The following is an 18,866-nucleotide window of genomic DNA, read 5'->3' on the forward strand; positions in this document are numbered from 1 at the left end:
GTAGTTACTGAGCTTGGAACAAGCAAAGAGGAAGTGAGGCACAAAAAAAGGTTGATTACAATGATTACAGGCCGATAACAAGGCAAAGAATTTGTCTTGTTGCTCAATTTTCCAGATGGGAAAATAAATAAACTATCACATTTTACAACCATGTTGGCTTTTCTTTTCCTTCTTTATTAAAGCAGATTAGAGAAACATCCTAATATATAAAAATATCATACAGGGTTGGGGACGTCAATTACAGTTTTCAGTTACAATTGTTTTCAATTACCCATGTTTAATTACAATTCAACTACGATTACAGTGACCAGCATTTTTTCCAAATACAATTAAATAACTTTTTATCCTCAGAAAGTAAATTACAATTACGTTCTCAATTACTAAAGTTCAATTACAATTAATCACAATTACTCAGCCTCCAATAAATAACCTAATGAAAGTTAACCTTCCTCTTGTGTTAGCTTTCTGTTAGCGTCTCTAATAATAACGGTTCCTATATCAGCTGTAAAATACACTAAGAAACAAATATATATATCATCTAATTTCTTTCCTATCTATTGGTTACCTCGTTAGGCTTCCTAATCAATGAAAATATAGGTTTTAATATTTATGGTGTGGGCGTCTGAGCCTTTTTTGTGTCTGTATGCACTTCGATTTATATTTTTTTAAATGGTAAAATGTGGGTCAGCTTGATATGAAAGAACATATTTTAATAATTGTTAACTACATATATATAGAACTGTAATAATTGACATTTTTTATAGAATTTTTTTTTGGCAATTACAATTACAAAGTCAAATACCTAAAGTCAATTACAATTTAATTACGATTACGACAGCAATCGATTTTTTTAAATACAATTACAATTACGCCATACTTGTAATGAATTATCAGTTACACAATTACATTAATAATTGACCCTAACCCTGATATCATATACCGTGTACAGTGTATCAGTAATTATATATAGTAGTGGTTCAAGTTATTTGCTATAACAATGGACTGAAAAATCATTTCATTTAGGAAGCTGCTCGTATTAAGTAGCTCCTACTTTAGATTACATCCTAATAACAGATTTGAGATTATGAGCCGTCTACAATGCCAAATTGCTGCTGGTCCTGAGAAATGAACAAAAAAGGATATACTGGTGGTAAAAGGGGATGACTGGACAGGATATCCGCTTTCTCAGTAAAGCGGGAGAGCACACACACACACACACACACACATTCTGTGTCACTGAGTCAGTGTTCTCAAAGGAGCGTCAGCAACATCATCAAACAAACACAGGCCAGCAGAAATATTTCTCTACTTGAATCACCAGTTGCTAAACAGAAGGAGGCAGTGGTCTGGTATGACTTTTTCCAGTAGACGGCCAAGCTTGCCAGAAATGACGCAGGTCATCCAGGGACATCATGACTGTGTCTCCTCAGAAAAATGTAATTCATTCACACCAATTCTCTAAGTTATCAGTAGAGGCTGAGCAATGCAAAGGAAACTCCTCATGAGTTAAATGCACGCCAGAGATTCATTATCCTGTAATGCTGGGCAGCTTTTGGTCTAAAAATAAATACTGGGTGAAGGGTTTGGAACCCTTGGTTGATGACAATTAATCATGAAATGATGGCAGTTGTTGAGTCATGTTAGGAGGAAAGAAGGTGAGGTGATACTAATTCAAGTCATACCAAACCTATTACAAGATCAAGAAGGAGGGCAAAAAAGGACACACGATTTACCCAAATGTCACCATTTTGTTACCTTTTATTTTAATTGCATAATGTTTTAAAAAAAAAATATATATATATATATGTGAGCAAAACATGGAGTTCCATAGGTGGCCAATCCCAGCAAGGATTGGGCGCCGAGAACCGGTTCCTAACGTCCGGTTCCAGAACTATTACAAAAATGTTTGCATTTCGATTCTTTTTTCAATTCCTAAATGTACGCACTAGTTGGTTTCCGCGGCATGCTCTGTTTGTTTACACGGGGTTTGTATAAGGTGCGTTCAGAACGCGACTGCAGTCTGTGTGCGTGTGTGTGTGTTGGCTACGGTTTCTGTTTGGACGGCGGACCGGAAGGGAGATATGAACTAATCACCGGTAAAAAGCCCAGTAAAACTCCAAAAAACAATCACCAGGAATGAATAGTTGCTCCCTGGTAAAGATAGTAGCTCTAATAACTGGTAAAATTATAAACTTGGTGATATTACAGCCTGTACATGCAGTATGGGGACGCATTTACGCCACCTCCGGGTCCTAGTGCCAGCCGTCCGGTGAAGCCTGTTCCGTTTACCGTGTTTACCAAGGTCCGTGTGTGTTTAATAAGTCTGTGTGTCTGTGTGAAAGTCTGCATGTTTATACCTCCGTCCATCCACTCTTTTCATTATATCCATGTCTTTAAAGGCTCTTATTAAATAGTGTCGGCTGGAGTCCGGGTCGCCGCCATCTTAGATTATGTCGTCACCAGCGTGTCATCGCCGCAAGTCGCGCAAGCGCAGAACAACTTGAATTAACTTAATTTTTATCAACAAAAACTGTTGATTGATTTGTCACATGACTGCTCCAGGGTTTGAGTTTGATTTATTTAGTTTCACATCTACCTGGGCTGCAGCTCTTTGTTTTATAGACTGCTGCCAACTTGTTTGTAGTGTTATTTCAGCAAGTTTCACTTTCACAGTTACAGTTGGGGACCTTTGTAATTGAATACCCTAGTTACAGTAATAAAATGGCCTGTGTAAAGGCTTTTTCAAATGATAAAAATTCTCTTGTGAAATCTGTGACCTGTTGACCTGCACAACTCGAAGAATCGGAATCAAGAATCATTTAGAACAGTAATTGAAATTGAGAATCGGAATCAGAATCGTTAAAATCCAAACGATGCCCGACCCTAATCCCAGCCACCCCTCAAGCTCTGCCTGTAACTCTGACTAACTATGTGAAATGCTTTGTGACCATGTGATGATGACCACTACTTGACAAAATGTACTGGGACACCTTGCACACATTTACTATAAGATGATCTCATTGTTATTATGATTTATTGTGGAGTTACGTAGTACTACCAAAACTTCACATCAACTTTTTTGGGAACTCTAACAACTTGGCAAGCCTTATGTGTTTTTGGTTAGGGGTGTCTGCAGACATTTGGCATCATTAGATGAGACAATTAAAACTTTATTATTCCCATAATGAGGAAATATGGTTATCACAGCAGCATTTAGCCAATAGATCACTGGCTCTTAACCTGGGTTTGATCGAAACCCCAGGAGTTTGTTGAGTCAGTCTCAGGGGTCAAGACACACACAGTAAAAATATGTTAAACAATATAATGTTCCATGATAAACTACTTTATTAAAAAAAAGGTTACAATAACAACATTCAATTTTAACTTTAAATATTAATTTATAGAAAATAAAAGCATTTTGAATACAGCAAAAAATAGTTTCTGGGTTGAATGTATGTGTCGTTTGTATGTAAAAAAAAAACAAACAAAACAACCCATTAGTATTATAAAATATTTATATTAAAATTTTTTAAATCTAAATAGTTGTTAAAATTATAAAATCTGTGTAAACATTAGTACCATCGTTTATCAAGTTGATCAATGGTAATTGAACCTTTAAATAATCCAAAAACTCTTATTCTGTATATATATATATATATATATATATATATATATATATATATATATATATATATATATATATAAACTCTAATAATACATTTTAAATAAGATGTTTTGTAGCAAATAGTTTTGACTCAGCTTGTTCTCTGAATAATCAATATCTTCTGATGAACATGTACAGCAACTTGCTTTTTCATCTCTACATTTACTTTTGATATCAACTGGGTAGAATATCGCAATATAGCGTGATGTCGTAAAAATATCGTATCGTGGCCGTGTATCGCAATACGTATCGTATTGCAACATTCTTGCCAATACTCATCTCTAGTCCAGACCCTAAGGTTGTAAAACATTGCATTACATTATAGTGTGTCCTGTGCAGGAGTGAGGGGTACATGGTCTCAGGTTAAATGTTTAGTGAAAAGTGTGGGAACCACTGCCTATATAATAGTATAGGTAGATTCTAACTGAAGTTAAACCAGCTGTAAATATATACATATATCCACTCACCTCCTCCTGTATTCCTCCCGCTCCCTCTTGACTTTGGCCAGAACATTATACACAGCTCTCACTTCAGGTGTGATGGTGTCAATTTGAACCCCGACCCCATCCGGGTGTGACCACGTCACCCCGGGTCCGTGCACCGTCTCGACCCGTTCCCCTTGCTTTCGGACGTGGGTGAAGCTCCAAATGGTTCCCGGGAGTCTGGACTCAGGACCGTCGGTCTGAACGGCCACCTCCCGGCCGTACAGGTGCCGGTACTTGTTTTTCTGCAGGGCTTGCTGCAGCTGGCTCTCTAGCAGCTTGTTTCTTCTCTCCAGTTCGTGGACCTTCGCCAGGAAGCAGCGGAAGCGCAGGTTGAGGGTTTTCAACACATGGATGTTGGACCCGAGGTCGTTACGCAGCGCACTGGTCACCGCACCCGACCCGGCCGGGACGCTACAGATCGGACCGGGAGGGGGTTCGGAGAGGAACAGCGAAGTCATGATCGTTAAAAAATGATTTTAAAAAAGAAGAAAGAAATATAAGCTCTGTTAGGTTCGAATACAACAACCGGAGAACTCTACATGTTCCTAAATAAAACCCGGTCCTCCAGGACCGGTGTGTCTGAATCCTAACATGCGCCTCTGCAAGGCAACAATGATCCTAAAAAGTCCTTTTAGAAACACAGAGGGCATCATCATCTCCTTCTTCTGGGGAATCCACAGTTTTTGTCGCAGTGAGCAGCACCAGCAGCGCTTCCCCTCATCATAGTCTGTGTCTCTGTCATCCCCCGGGTACAGAGCCTCTATCCCGGGTCCATGTGGAGCGAAGGGAGGACCAGAGCCGCAGAGCCCGGCCTCTCTCCGTGGATCAGGTTACACGGCTTAACACAGGGCGAAACACAGCAGCGATGAACGGGACAACGAGACTCCTCCCACCGACCCACCCCGAGCCCTGTAACCATGGAGACAGGAAAGAGCATCATCATCATCATCAAGATGAGACCAACTCTGACTAAATTAATGATACACACTATATTACTTTATCACATCATTTATTGTTATAAAATGATAGATAGATAGATAGATAGATAGATAGATAGATAGATAGATAGATAGATAGATAGATAGATAGATAGAATAGTTGATACTGGGCTCACGATAACGATACAACGCAATATATTTTGGAAGGGTGAAATATATATTTTCCAATTTGATTTAAATCGATTTATTTATTTCGATCATGTAAACCAGTGGTTCCCAACCAAGGGTAAGTGTACCCCTAGGGGTACTTGAACACATTGCAGGGGGTACTTGGAAACATTGATGAATCTATTTCCAACATGCTGAGTCATTGTTAAGCCTATTTTAGACACTGTATATGCTCATTCAACATCTTTTCCACCCGTTGACAATAAACGGCATTAATGAAATAAACATCATCGTGGCCTTAATATCCTACTAATGTGTTACTAACATGTTATGTACATTACTAAAAACTCTCTGATACTCTGATATACAATAATTGTATTGTACAAAATTGATATTTAGTGAGCGTTAAACTTACAGGTTGACATTTTCAAGCTGTAGGAGATTTCAGAGGCCAACATGTTAACATGTAAATAATACAAGAAAGGTTATTAAATTGGACTGAAGAAGGGGTTCTCCTAATCTGAAGAGAGGCCTCGGGGGGGTTCATGAGACAGAAACGTTTTGGAAACGCGGATGTAAATGACAACTTAAAAACTGTTTAAAATGAAATAAAAACATCCAAGAAATAACAACAAAACAGTATCTTGCATCTACAAATTCTTAGGCATCTCATCTTCACTTCCACTCTGAGCGGCATACTTACTCTCAGTATGAAATGTTTACCTCAATAGGAATGTGTTAATTAATAAATATATAAAATGGGATTCATTCCTATTTGTGCATAACTGTATTTATCTTTGTATAACAAGTTTTTCAAACATCAACCTACAACAATCTATATCGTAATATATAGTCGTACCATCGACGATATATCTTGTGATATTTTAATATTGCAATACCGTGTCGCACAATATATCGTCCCACACTTAGATAGGCACAAACAACATATGGTTTAGGTTTACACATTGACATGTCGATGTATCTCAGGGATACAATCAGGCCCGACTTGATTCCAAACTACGTACTCATACCCCTGGTTGGGAATCATTGGTCTATAGTCATTCCACAAAGCCAGTTAGTTTGTCATTGACATCAATGAGATCAGCAGTTCTGCTGATTATAATAGGCCTATAGATATCAAAGTTACTCTACCTTTCATCATATCATGTATATTCTGGTCTACTTTAACACATCAGTTATAGCTCACAGCTCTGATGATCTAAAATGGAAAATGACCTCATCCAGCCCTACAGTAGATGTGTTTAATACTTTTGACTATTAGTTTGTTTTTTACTCAAAAAGATATCATGAACACTGGATTTCACTATGAAAAGACAGTAAACTCACTGTCTAAGTGGAAGTCCAACGTGAGAAAACTGGTGATGAAGTCATGGAGACAGGTCTGTTTCCCAGTAATCTAAAGAGAAAATGTTGTTTAGACTTGTCCTGCCTGGCCCAGCCCATTGGATCAGTAATGCTGTCATAGCAGGTCCTTTCCCCCTTTTTTTAATCACTTGGATGATATCACTGTTTTTGGATTTGGATCTAATAGTCATCCCATATTTTGTCAAATATCTTTTCTAATAAATTATACAAATTACCCTCAAGCCTCCCTCCTGCACAAAGTTTTTTATTTGTTTATTTTCCCATAAAGGCCTGTGAACATGTTTGATAGAACCAGCATTAATGGTTAGTGGCGGTAGTGATTCGAGAGCGCCCTCTAGTGATCTCTGAAGTCACATGTATTATTATATTATATTACCATTCATTCTCATTACATTGTTGGGTTTTGTTTTATTGGGGTTTTTTATATGTTTGGTATTCCTAGTTTTATTAGATAGTAGAATTGTGTGCAGCAGGCTGCCTCATTTGCCATTATTGTTATTACTTCTTACGTTATCTATTCATGTTTTATTTATTATTACTTTAGGATTTATTGTTCAGTGACCCATGAAGTAAGTGGTCCATGGTCTGAAAGAGTTAAAAAACAAAAACAAAACAACAACACTTTTCTTTGTTCTCAACTATCCACAAGCTTTATGTTGTAACTTAACGCATAAGTAAGACATATTTGCCCAAATGAGTTTTCATCTGAGTAACCAACATAATGGACATAAAATACATTGAAATACTTAAAGTTGACAAACTAACTCATTGTGGAATGGTATTACACCATTTGAAATTGGTTTATCTGAGTGCAGTATCAATTATTTGTTTTTATTTTTTCCCACCTTTCTCCTATTGGGTGAACAACTTGATATTCATTCATATTGTTAAATCCAAATGGTGTGAACCGAAAAACAATTATATTTGTTTGGACTGCTTATGTCACAAACATTGACAGTCACACTTACTTTTAAGTGTATTATTTATTTCTCTTCAGGCACCTGGTGGTCAGCCTAATGAGAAAGAAACATTTGGGGTCCTTTTGCTTCACGTGTGTAGTCGCATTTCAGACTTTTGGAAAGAAGCTGAAGCCATGCCGAAGTCTAAAAGAGACAAGAAAGGTAAGATAACCGCATGATAACGCATGTTACGCATTTCCAACCTTTTTCTTTTACGTTTCAATAGTGTGTGAACGTGGTACTTGTTTATATGTTGTAAAGGCAAGTGGAAGTTATGCTAACAAGCTAACATTAGCTCAGGTCTCAGCATGGCTCTCAGCGCTCACAGAGACGTCAATGATCCACAAATAAACAAACCATAACACTGATCTCACGATTTATTCCTTAGTTTCGTTGACAAAAACCACAAAGAAGGGCCTTGAGTCTAAACAGAAGTTAATCGAGGAGGTGAGTTATTTCACTTGGTGGCATACATCTTTGGTATGAAAAAATAAATATAGTTTTGTTTTCTCCCTTACCAAATTTTTCGTAGGTAAGAAAATGTGTGGACACGTACAGAAACTTGTTTATCTTCTCTGTGGCCAATATGAGGAATAACAAGCTGAAAGACATCAGGACAGCCTGGAAACACAGCAGGTAACTGTATTTACTCTTAAATGTGATTGGTCTAGTTTTAGGAGGTTTCTGGTTGGGGTGTACACTGACTATTTGGCCAATTTTCATAGATATTGAATTACCTTTCAGCTGCCACATACGACTTATACTCAGTTCTGCAAATGTACACAGGCATGTATTGCCAACAGGGGCATAGCACCACATTTTGGGCCCTGAGTACAAACCATCTTGTTGGGCCCTACTTTAAATCGTGTACATCATTTTTTTTTCCCCACCCAGAAACTATGCAGGTATTCTTGCATTATTATATAAGCTTTCATTTTTCTTCACTTTAACCCAGAAGTTCTCAACCTTTTTTTGGTTGTGGCCCCATTTTAATGACAAATATTCGGCGATCCCAGAGTCTTTTGTTTTTCTAGAATTAGTTTTTGATCATATTAAAGTGTTACAAATACAGAGTAGCCAGGATTAGTGACAAAGTGACAAATTTGCCACCTCAGATATTTTTATACTGCATTTTATTTGAACTAGATTTATATTTGAGAAAGTTTAAGTATAGGATACAGTTATTTGGTATTCATTGCGTGTGATGTGTATTTGAAAAATAAGGGAAGCGATCAGCCAGTTGTCTCCTGTCACCCTGCCACACACACACAAAAGTTGCAAGTGCTGTTTTCTGGCCAGAGACAGCAGGGGGGGATGAAAGACCCCCTGATCACCCCATAAACACTTGTATTACCCTCACAGGGACTATGTGAAGGATTTATTAAGGTGAAAAAGTTAGTTCTGCTTTAATGAGCACTGTTTGTCACAGCTTTTCATGTAAATAAAATGAGTTTGGTTGATTTATAAAAATAAATAAAGCAGATTTAAATCAGTTCCTATGGAGTTTTATGCTAAGGGCAGACTAATCTTGTCACACGATGGAACATCAACATATTGTATGCTAAACTTACCATCTTAAGTGCTCCAGAGTATCTTTATTTTGTGTCTTTGTTGAATGTGAGTAGAAAATACTGATAACGCTGATCTCATCCACAGATTTTTCTTTGGAAAAAACAAAGTCATGACTGTTGCATTGGGAAAAGGAGATACAGATGAATACAAAGACAATTTGCACAAGGTAGGCCGTTATGTTCACATTAAACACTTATTAACCTTAAATGTAGAACAGACTACATTTTTTTTTTTCTGCGTAGGTCACCAAATATTTGCGTGGAGAAGTTGGCGTACTATTCACAAACAAAACAAAGGATGAAGTACGAGAGTAAGTAACACTTTAAGTATTTAATGCTGATGATAATCTAAATTTAGTAACCCAAGTTTTTTTATTTTTTGTTCCTAGGTATTTCAGTCATTTCAAAGAGATGGATTTTGCCCGTGCAGGAAACCAGGCACAGATGGACATAACTCTGGATGAGGGAGCTCTTGAACAGTTTCCTCATTCGATGGAGCCTCAGTTGAGACAGCTGGGACTGCCCACTGCTCTGAAAAAAGGTTTGTGGAAATATCACCTTTTTTTGGTCTGGGGGATTGTTTAGGTTGGATTGTCTATACCTCATTGCACAGCCAGCCTATTATATTAGATCAAAAATAAATAAATACTGCATAAAATATTTCTTTTTACAACTCAATTGATTGTTCTTGTAATGATGTTCAACAGGTGTCGTGACACTGCTGAAGGATTATCAAGTGTGTAAGGAGGGAGACACGTTAACCCCAGAGCAGGCTCGTCTTCTGGTGAGCTCAGATTTTTTTTTTTAACATTTGTAGAAAATGACAGTATTGTCAATATATGATCAAAGATTAAGCTCGTCATTGGTTTGTGTCCACAGAAACTTTTTGCGATTGAGATGGCCGAGTTCAAGGTGCAGATCAAATGCATGTGGAACTCAGAGACAGGCGAGTTTGAAAAGTTAACAGAGTTAACAGGTGATGAGGAATCCATGCAGGCCGATGAGGAAGCAGAAGATGACGATCAAGATCTAGAGTGAAGACTTTTGAAATTCCTGCTATTGACACCAGACTTTGTTTCAAACCTTATTTCATCCTGAGCAGTATCGTTGTTTATTGATTTTAAAGTAAAAAAAAGTGTTCTTTGTGAATTTTACATTCAAACTGGGCTGTTGATGCATTAACACTGCAGACTGTACAGTGGTGTACATGTATTCACATTAATGCCACTTCTATGTATTTCAAGGTTTAACATAAAAATAATGCATCATGTAAACAATTTGGCCACCAGGTGCATTACTGTTAAATAAATCTATAAATGAAAACGCTAATGCAAAATTAGTGTGAACGTATTTTTATAAAATGATCTTTGACGAACATTGTGTTTTTAAATCCACCTCTTTCTTTGTTACCCCAATGCTTGATAGAATTCAGAGATTGATGCAATGAATTAACAAAATCAAATTTTTTTTTTAAGATAAAAACATTTCAGTGGACTAAAGTAATTTTTTATCTGAAGTAATTTGGACACTCGTGGATTACCAGGTTCCAGGCTTCATCGAAGGCCTGCACTACTCTCTGCTCCAGAGGAGCCTCTTCTGCAGCTTCCAGGTTTTGCTGTAGTTGCTCCATGCTTGACATGCCAATAATGACTCCATCACCATGATCACCCTGGTTAACGCAAAAGAAAAGAAAAGCATTATGCGGCTATTGTTTTTTACTAAAAAAAATATCTATCAGCGGGGGGATGAAAGACCCCCAATCACCCCATAAACACTTCACAGGATTTTCAAGAAGGATTAGGGTGAAAAAGTTGCGCTCAGTACTGCTTTAATAGTTACTCATTTAACTGAAATCTAATGTCATAGTAATCTTCTGAGTGGATACCTTCAGCTGGGAGTGGTGGTACATCCAGCGCATTGCTGCAGAAGTCAGAGAAGGTTTCTTCGAGCCATACGTCGTCTCTAATGCCTCAAGAACTAAGCTTATGGCCTGGAACTGGCTCTGCTTCCAGTATCTGACACAAAGGAGGAGAACATTTACATTTTTAATTTTTTAAATCATCAGAATATCACAGCAAGCTGCTCACGATTCACCTGTCTCTGTATGCTGCAGCCCAGGAGTTGTTAAAGAAACGTCCGTCAGGCTGGGAGGAGTCTTTGTCTTCGTAATGATACTTCCCCGTCAGAAGGCCACCTGGCAAGAGATACGGAGAGTTAAGGATTTTAGGAAAGGCATAAGTTTGTATACTCTGAGGAAGAATGAGCTGATTAAAAAAAACATGCCAAATGGATAAACAAACATTTTTAAACTGTAGAAAGAACAACTAAAGGGTAATAAAACAAGCTTTCTTCATCAAAAGGTAACACGTGACACGCTGTTCTTTATAAGTAAGCCTGTAACACAGTTAACAGAGAACTACACAGTACCTGCCAGGGGATTGTATGCATAGAATTTCATTCCAAAGTTTCTCAGACATGGCAGCAGCTCCTTTTCCACTTGTCTTGTAATGGCATTGTACATTCCCTGAGGGTTTACAAGGGTTTCTGTCACAATTCAAAGTAAAAAACAAATCGTTTCAATGCAAACGTGCAAAATTCCTCCTGAAAAGCTGGTTTAGGTTAATCCAGGTAGAGAAAATGGTAGTTTTTTTAATGCACTGGATGCATTCTGATTAACTCCCCCTGCTCAAAATATACTGTATATGAATCTGCATTAAATCCCTCACATACAATTTTGGATTGTAATTTCCCATTGTTACAGAAAAACAGCTAATTATAGAGTAAAACATGAATAGTTCCTTAGAAGCAGATGTTTATTGATTCAGTGCAAACCAACTGGATAAAACATTGTACCAAAATAATTAAACCAAGGAAAACTAAATACTACGACAAGAATAACAATAAATTCACATGGAGTTTTACCACATGAATATATACAACATGACATTCTGAGATCCTCATAATCATTTTAATAGCGTCTTTTTATTGGATGCTTCAGCTATGAGAGTTGAGATGTTACCTGATACACAGTCGGAACAATCCAGTTATGTTGTCTGCAGAGGCAAACGATTTCTGCCACTTCCCATGATGCATAGTTAGACAGACCAAGCTCCTTGAATTTACCCTGAGAACGATACAGTAGTTTCATATGAAAAGCTATAATGTAACATTTTTAAGCCGCATGAAAATCATCTTGAAACAAGTCTAAGTGTATATGCATTTTAGGGCTTGGCGATTTTGCCTAAAAAAAAAACTTTTAAGAGAAATGCAAGTATTTTTTCAATGCACTGAAAAATGACTGCAGACATCAGATATATTGTCAAAAGTGTAACTTTATTGCTGTGATTGTCCTCAAGAGTTAAAATGCATAGAAAAAAATAGAGTAAATGAGGCTCTATCATTCAATAATTTCAATTTTCTGATGTAGAAATCAGATATCTACATATTTCATAACATTACAATTAAAAAAAAAAAAATAAATTAAACATGCCTGTGTGGCACACATATAGCCTACTTAAAGGATAAACACATGTAAACAAAGAGGGGGCTGGCTCACATCGCACTACGGAAACCCACAATGACAGAAAGCAAAAAAGTTAGAAAAAACTGGTGAAGAAAAAAAAAAAAAAGTACAGTATATATATATATATATATACACACACACACACACAGGTTTTTAATTTTTTTTTCAAACTCGAGTTCGCTAAATAAAAATAATTTTCATCTACAAATTCAATAAATCGATTAAATTGATTTTTTTTTTTTTTGCCCAGCACTAATGCATTTTTATTTAGATTCATTGACCACCACTCACCTCTTTGTGAAGCTCATTGCAAGCTTTCAGAGTGTCTTGAATGGGGTTTTGGTGATCAGGAGCATGAAGGTAAAAAAGGTCAACGCTGTCAGTCTGCAGCCTGTGAAGGGAGGTTTCCAGCTGAGAACGCACACTCTCAGGCTTCAGAGTCTTTCCTTCCCAGGGGTTAGCCTTGGTTGCTATGCTTACTGAAAATTAAATTGCAGTATTTCAGTAACATTTATTATGAATAAAACACAATTGGTAGTAAACAACAACAACCCTGAAATGACAAGAAAACAGTCGGTTTAATTAGGAACATCAATTTCTGGAGAAGTTAAAGAGTTAGACAAGTCTGAATCAATAATAGAAGTAAAATATCTTTGTAAGAGGCTTTTACTTAAGCATGTTAGCAGTTTCAGAACAAAAGTAATATATAAGTAAGGTTAGCAGCAAAACTGAGCAGCAAACAATAGAATTGAGTTTTATATTTATTTTGACATGTCTGAATTTGTATTTGACATATTTATCACACATTAAGTTGCATCCATAAAACAGCTGTAGCAAACTAAGATTGAATTACATTTTAATACTTAAAAAAAAAAAAAAAGCTTTATTTTGTATAGTTTAAGATTGTCCCTTTTGATTCTGACTTGCCGACTCTCTCTACCCTCCTTGTTGTTGTTGTTCTCGTAGAATAGATGCAGCAGGGGCTTAATGCGTCCCCCACAGGTCAGCAACAGACCATAAATCGAAGGTTAGGACTGGATTTCTTTAAAAGGATGTCATAAAAAAAATTCAGAGCAGGATTAGGCGATTTTGACTTTTTTTTTTTTTTCAATGCACTTAAAAATGACTGCAGACATCAGATACAGTATAATGTAAAAAGTGCAATTTTATTGCTGTGATTGTCCTCAAGAGTTAAAATGCACAGAACGATCCCAAAATGAACAGTAAATGAGGCTCTGTCATTCAATAATTTAAGCTTTAACCCAGGTTTAAGCAAAAGTGCAACAGCAACTTCACAGTAGCTTCAATTTTCTGATTAAGAAATCAGATAACTACATATTTTATAACATATAACATTACAATTAAAACAATATTAAACTTTTCCCTTAGCATCTCAGTATAGTGTGAATAAAAAATTAAACATGCCTGTGGCACACATATAGCCTACTCAAAGGGTAAACATGTAAACAAAGAGGCTCACATTGTGCTACGGTAACCCACAAGGACGGAACGCGAAAAAGTCCGAAAAAAATAAATAAAAATTGATTTAAAAAAAACTGGAATTTGCGAAATAAAAATTGTTTCTATCTACCAATTCGATAAATTGATTTTTTTTCTTTTTTTTTTTTTTGCCCATCCCTAGTTCAGGGGGGTGTACTGAGCACCCAGCTGAACCACAGAAGTGTTCTGTGGTTCCATATTCAATTATTCCAGTTCTCCTCTCCCTGTCTCTCTGACTAGTCCTAGGTTTAAACAACTAGCAGGTTCATTCCAACTTTGCATACACTATACCAGGGGTCTGCAACCTTTACTCTCAGGAGCCATTTTGCCTCATCTCGCCTGGATTAAAATCCTTCCAGAGCCGAAAAATGATCTGCTCAATGAAGATAATACAGTGTATAAAATTCTATACAGTTAAAATAGTATCGAATAATTTTATGAGTTAATGATTTGAAGGGAATAACTTGAATTTGATAACACATGATCATATGTGACATGCTAATTTCTTGCAACATATCAATGTTTATTAATGTTGGCAATTAAATAAATCTTTCGCCACACAAATAAAATCTTTATTTTCTTCCAGAATAGTTTGTTTGTTTAGTTATCTTACCAGGGATTTAAAACTTAAGGTTCGCCGCAGCTGCAAGGACTGTTGATGGTTTGTAGATGTTGTAGGAGGTGAGAAGGTGGCTGAGTTATTGCACAATGTGATTTATTTTTAGATTAACTCATTTCTCATAATTTTATTTGTAGTTATTTTTACTCATCAATCAATACCCTCTGTAAAAATTATTTATTTATTTTTTAAAGCTACAGGGAGCCATTGCGAAAGAGTCAAAGAGCCACATGAGGCTCCAGAGCCGCAGGTTGCAGACCTTATTGTTTATATACTTCGATTCCATTACAGTTATCCATGTCTTACTTTCAGTATCCAAAAGTTGAAATCTGAAAAGTATGTATTGCCTTGTAACTTCATTGTAATTGACGGGCTGTATGTGTACCTGTCTTGGGGAGACCCATGTCCCCAATGATGGCCTCAGACTTCCCGTCCATGTACATGAACGCAGTGTCTAAGTGCTGGTGTCCTCGACCCAGATACACCTTCACCATCTCCTGGCTCTGCTTAACGTCCGCTCGGCCACCGAACGCCATTGTTCCCAGTACGGAAACTGGTCGTTTAGTGGGAGACGACGACATGTTTCTGAAGAACCCGGACCTGGGCCACAAGTCCTGGAGAGTGAGCTTCGGTCGGAGCGAACAGAGTCCACCTCTCACCGCAGTCAGCAGCATGACCACAGAACCTGAGCAGATAGGGTTAAAGGTTACACTTTAGGGAGCGTCGCAAAGTTACTTTACCTCTGTGTAGTGCACGATACACTGTCTTTAAATATTCGCTTGGTTTCTGATATTTCTTTCTTTCTTTTTTTTGAGTCAGTGAAGTTAATATTTCACTCTGACATGTTTGTCAATATTTATTCAGTTCCCTCCTGATTGCGTTGCCACATAAAGCAGGGCAGTAGCAAAACCACAGGGAAATACTATGGTTCTTTTATTTTGAAGGGGTTTTGTTTTGACCCAAAAGTCGTCCTATTATACTTTTGACACTAGGGGGCAGCACTATTTCACTTTTCTAAGAAGTAAATGGTTTTCTGTGTCTGTATACTTCTGTATAGTCCTATTTATTTGATGCTTAATACACTGACATTGACTCGTCATAGAGTACAGAGTTAGTTATTGAACAAGAAATATATGAAATATATCATTTGAGTGCTTAACATAATCTTTTCAGTAGCTGAGTTTAAACGTTTCCAAACTGGCAACATTTGTGGTGAATCATGTTGATATATTTAATATGATTAAGTACTAGATTTAGAAAAAACGCTGACCGTAAAGGTGCTGTGCAATCCTGGGTCAGGCCCTCAATCTGTCACAAAGTAAACAAAATGATGCAAAAGAGAAAATAGCTGATCTTGTCAGTGTGATAATGAACACATTTAGTGACTGGTTTAGCATGCGTCACTTCTGTCTTTCACACATTCAAACCCAAAGGTTATTTTTAAATGTAGTTTTTAAATTACAATCCCTTCATGTCTCTAAATTTGGTAAATTGTAATATTTATATATCTGTGTTTGTCCTTGCAGGCATGACAACATTAATTACAATAGATCAGGTGTATTGGGCTATCTCCCTCAGAGCATTAAGGGATCTCACCATCTGTTGAATGAGAAAATCATGCCTACTTTAATTAGACTCAGTGGTATTATTATGAAAACATCTATATCTGAAGGCAGTGTGTTGCTTTATCTTGGTAGTTTTTTTTTTGTTTTTTTTTCATTGGGGAGATGTATAAATATGCCTTTTCACTCATTTAAGGCCTTTGGTGAAAACCAGCAATGACACTTTGTTTTAAACCTCAGGAAATTTGCAATAAACAACCCTGAAGAACGTTGAAAGAAGGAATTTATGGATTTTTTTTTAAATTGGGTGCATTCAGAATATCACAGAGTAAAGATTCACATGGACGTAATTAATGGACATTGATATTTAGAAGCACAGGTTAGAGAGAAGACAGCTTTTAGCTTGTGGTGTTGTAATGCCAGCTACATTCTGAAGGATGACCTTGAATCGTTGATGCAGACCAGGATGGATCCTCCCTATATCTACTCACACAATTCTGATATAATTTTCTAAAAGTTGCATCAGAAATGAAGACTCGTCCAACGCGATGACTGTATTGAAATGATTGGTTCAGTTTTTGGTCCATCTCCTTAGTTGAGCACGTTGTGATGGTCTTCTGCCTCCCTTCTGATTAACATCTGAGTTACTGACCTGACCTTTGGCATCAACAAGGGACTTTGATGCTGAGAACTACTTTTTTAATATATCCTTTTCAGTAAACTAGGAGTTTGTGGCACTGAACAGCTATACTGTCACTTAAAACCTTGCCACATTGTTAGGCATTTAAAACCCCCAAATCATCCATCCATCCATTTTCTTTTCCACTTGTTTTTCAGGGTGGCAGGGGTCTGCTGGTGCCTATCTCCAGCTCTCATTGTGGGCATTAGGCAGGGGTACATCCTGGACAGTGCACCAGTTCATCACAGGGAAACACTCACAACCACTCACACTTCCATTCACTCCTACGGGCCATTTTGAGAATCCAGTCAACCTAACAGTTATGTTGTTTGGTTTTTTTTCAGGATTGTGGGGGGAAGCCCTAGTACCCGGAGGAAATCCAAGCAAGCACAGAGAGAACATGCAAACTCCACAGAGAAAAAAACCCCCAAATTTTAGTTAACTGATCAAAATACGGACCAGTTTGAGTTTAAGTGGGCTGCAGATTTTATGCAGGAAAATGAGTAATTTCCATATTAATGTGGCTTACTTTACATTTCCACATTTAATGATACGTAAAGTATGGATGTCATTGACAATATCTAAGCAATAAGTGACAGATATCAGACCCTGCAGGGTCTTCACTTAAAATTATCTTCGATTTGTGAGCATTTTTTTCTTTAAATTATCTGAAATATTTTGAGAAAAATTGCAGGATTCTGGAAAAAAATATTTTTTCAACAATTTTGAATTTAAAAATGACAACCAATTGTGTGATATAACCACGAGAAAACTGCCAATATTATCGAGTTCCATTGAATTTGGAGGGATTGGAATTTCTACAACTGAATTAATTAATAATGTACACAATGATTCATGTTTTCTCTGTCAACTTAGCCTATACTTTCAGCTGCGGGCCATATTGGATTCTCTAAACGGCCGAATTTGGCCCTCTGGCCTTGACTTTGACACAGGTGGCTTAGATAATAAAGTTGCCAGATTGATGAAGTTGCATAGACTTTTAGTGAATCACTATGAGTGCACAGCCTTGTCTGTTGTCTGCACTGACATGTCTGGAACCATCATTTGAACAATGTGCGCAGTAGCTGCTCCTCGGGCTGCGCGCACGGCGCTGACCCCGGACTTTCTCGGGTCATGAACACAGAGAAAGCGGTATAGTGAACTATGGCCGGCGACCCTTTGACCGCCTCATCATCAGCTGTTTGCCCCGCGGAGTGAGCACAAGCAGCCGGAGAGCGTCCCCGGTCAGAGCCCCAAACATCCTTCCTGTCCTCGGACATGCCTGCAATAAGTGGTTCGTCTTTGCTTGTTTTGGTTCGCCTGCCCTGCTCGCTTTGTTTAGGATCACCTGCCTTGTTTGGAGGCGGTATTTTGTCTCATTTTCATAATGCTAAAATAATTGGGGTCTATTTTTGTTGGAAAGGCAGGTTAGAAACGCGTCTTTGCGCACAGTGCGGACTGGAGGGCGCCTGTAGAAGGCTGCTGACGCTTTGAATAATTGATGGGTCCCTTCGCACCCCGTGAACACCCCCTGCCATCATTACTGAGTCAATGGAGGGAGGGAGGTAGGACGGCTGTAGGTGAGCCTCAGCCTCAGCCTCAGGGTTCAGTCTGAGCGCAGTGCCCACATGTGATGGCTGAGTCACTTTGGGAACATCCTTGGATGATTTTACGCAGCAGGGAATCCTTCGCAGTCATCACTTGGACTTGGTGTTTCGGATCTTTTCATCAGTTTTTGGTCTTCACCGGATGCACTCATGTATGAGTTTGTAAAAAGTTCACGTTTTTGAAACTTGGGGCTCATCTCAAGAG

At 37.7% G+C, this 18,866-nt stretch overlaps 3 protein-coding genes across 4 annotated transcripts in view; 1 reads left to right on the forward strand and 2 right to left on the reverse strand.

Moving 5' to 3' along the window:
* iffo2b (intermediate filament family orphan 2b) overlaps window positions 1–5,023 on the reverse strand; it is a 46,718-nt gene extending 41,695 nt beyond the window's left edge. The window contains exon 1 of one of the 2 annotated variants that reach the window (XM_028447404.1): window positions 4,132–5,023. In XM_028447404.1, the coding sequence (XP_028303205.1) occupies window positions 4,132–4,607 (476 nt within the window). In that variant the 5' untranslated portion in view covers window positions 4,608–5,023. The remainder of the gene's footprint in view (window positions 1–4,131) is intronic. The other variant, XM_028447406.1, reaches the window with a different exon arrangement.
* Window positions 5,024–7,618: 2,595 nt separating this feature from the next.
* Window positions 7,619–10,548, forward strand: mrto4 (MRT4 homolog, ribosome maturation factor). The gene is made up of 8 exons (XM_028447627.1): window positions 7,619–7,762; window positions 7,989–8,047; window positions 8,133–8,236; window positions 9,257–9,338; window positions 9,415–9,482; window positions 9,561–9,712; window positions 9,879–9,955; window positions 10,051–10,548. Exons 1-8 carry the CDS (start codon window positions 7,735–7,737, stop codon window positions 10,207–10,209), a joined length of 729 nt encoding a protein of 242 aa, XP_028303428.1. The 5' UTR covers window positions 7,619–7,734; the 3' UTR covers window positions 10,210–10,548.
* akr7a3 (aldo-keto reductase family 7, member A3 (aflatoxin aldehyde reductase)) lies at window positions 10,508–15,655 on the reverse strand. The gene is made up of 7 exons (XM_028447626.1): window positions 15,199–15,655; window positions 12,986–13,173; window positions 12,191–12,295; window positions 11,599–11,695; window positions 11,266–11,365; window positions 11,057–11,186; window positions 10,508–10,840 (listed from the first exon to the last, which is right to left on the reverse strand). The coding sequence occupies exons 1-7, from the start codon at window positions 15,485–15,487 to the stop codon at window positions 10,679–10,681; spliced, it is 1,071 nt and encodes a 356-aa protein (XP_028303427.1). The 5' UTR covers window positions 15,488–15,655; the 3' UTR covers window positions 10,508–10,678.
* Window positions 15,656–18,866: the final 3,211 nt, after the last annotated feature.

Source organism: Gouania willdenowi, chromosome 5 (assembly GCF_900634775.1).
Source record: "Gouania willdenowi chromosome 5, fGouWil2.1, whole genome shotgun sequence".
NCBI lineage: Eukaryota > Metazoa > Chordata > Actinopteri > Blenniiformes > Gobiesocidae > Gouania > Gouania willdenowi.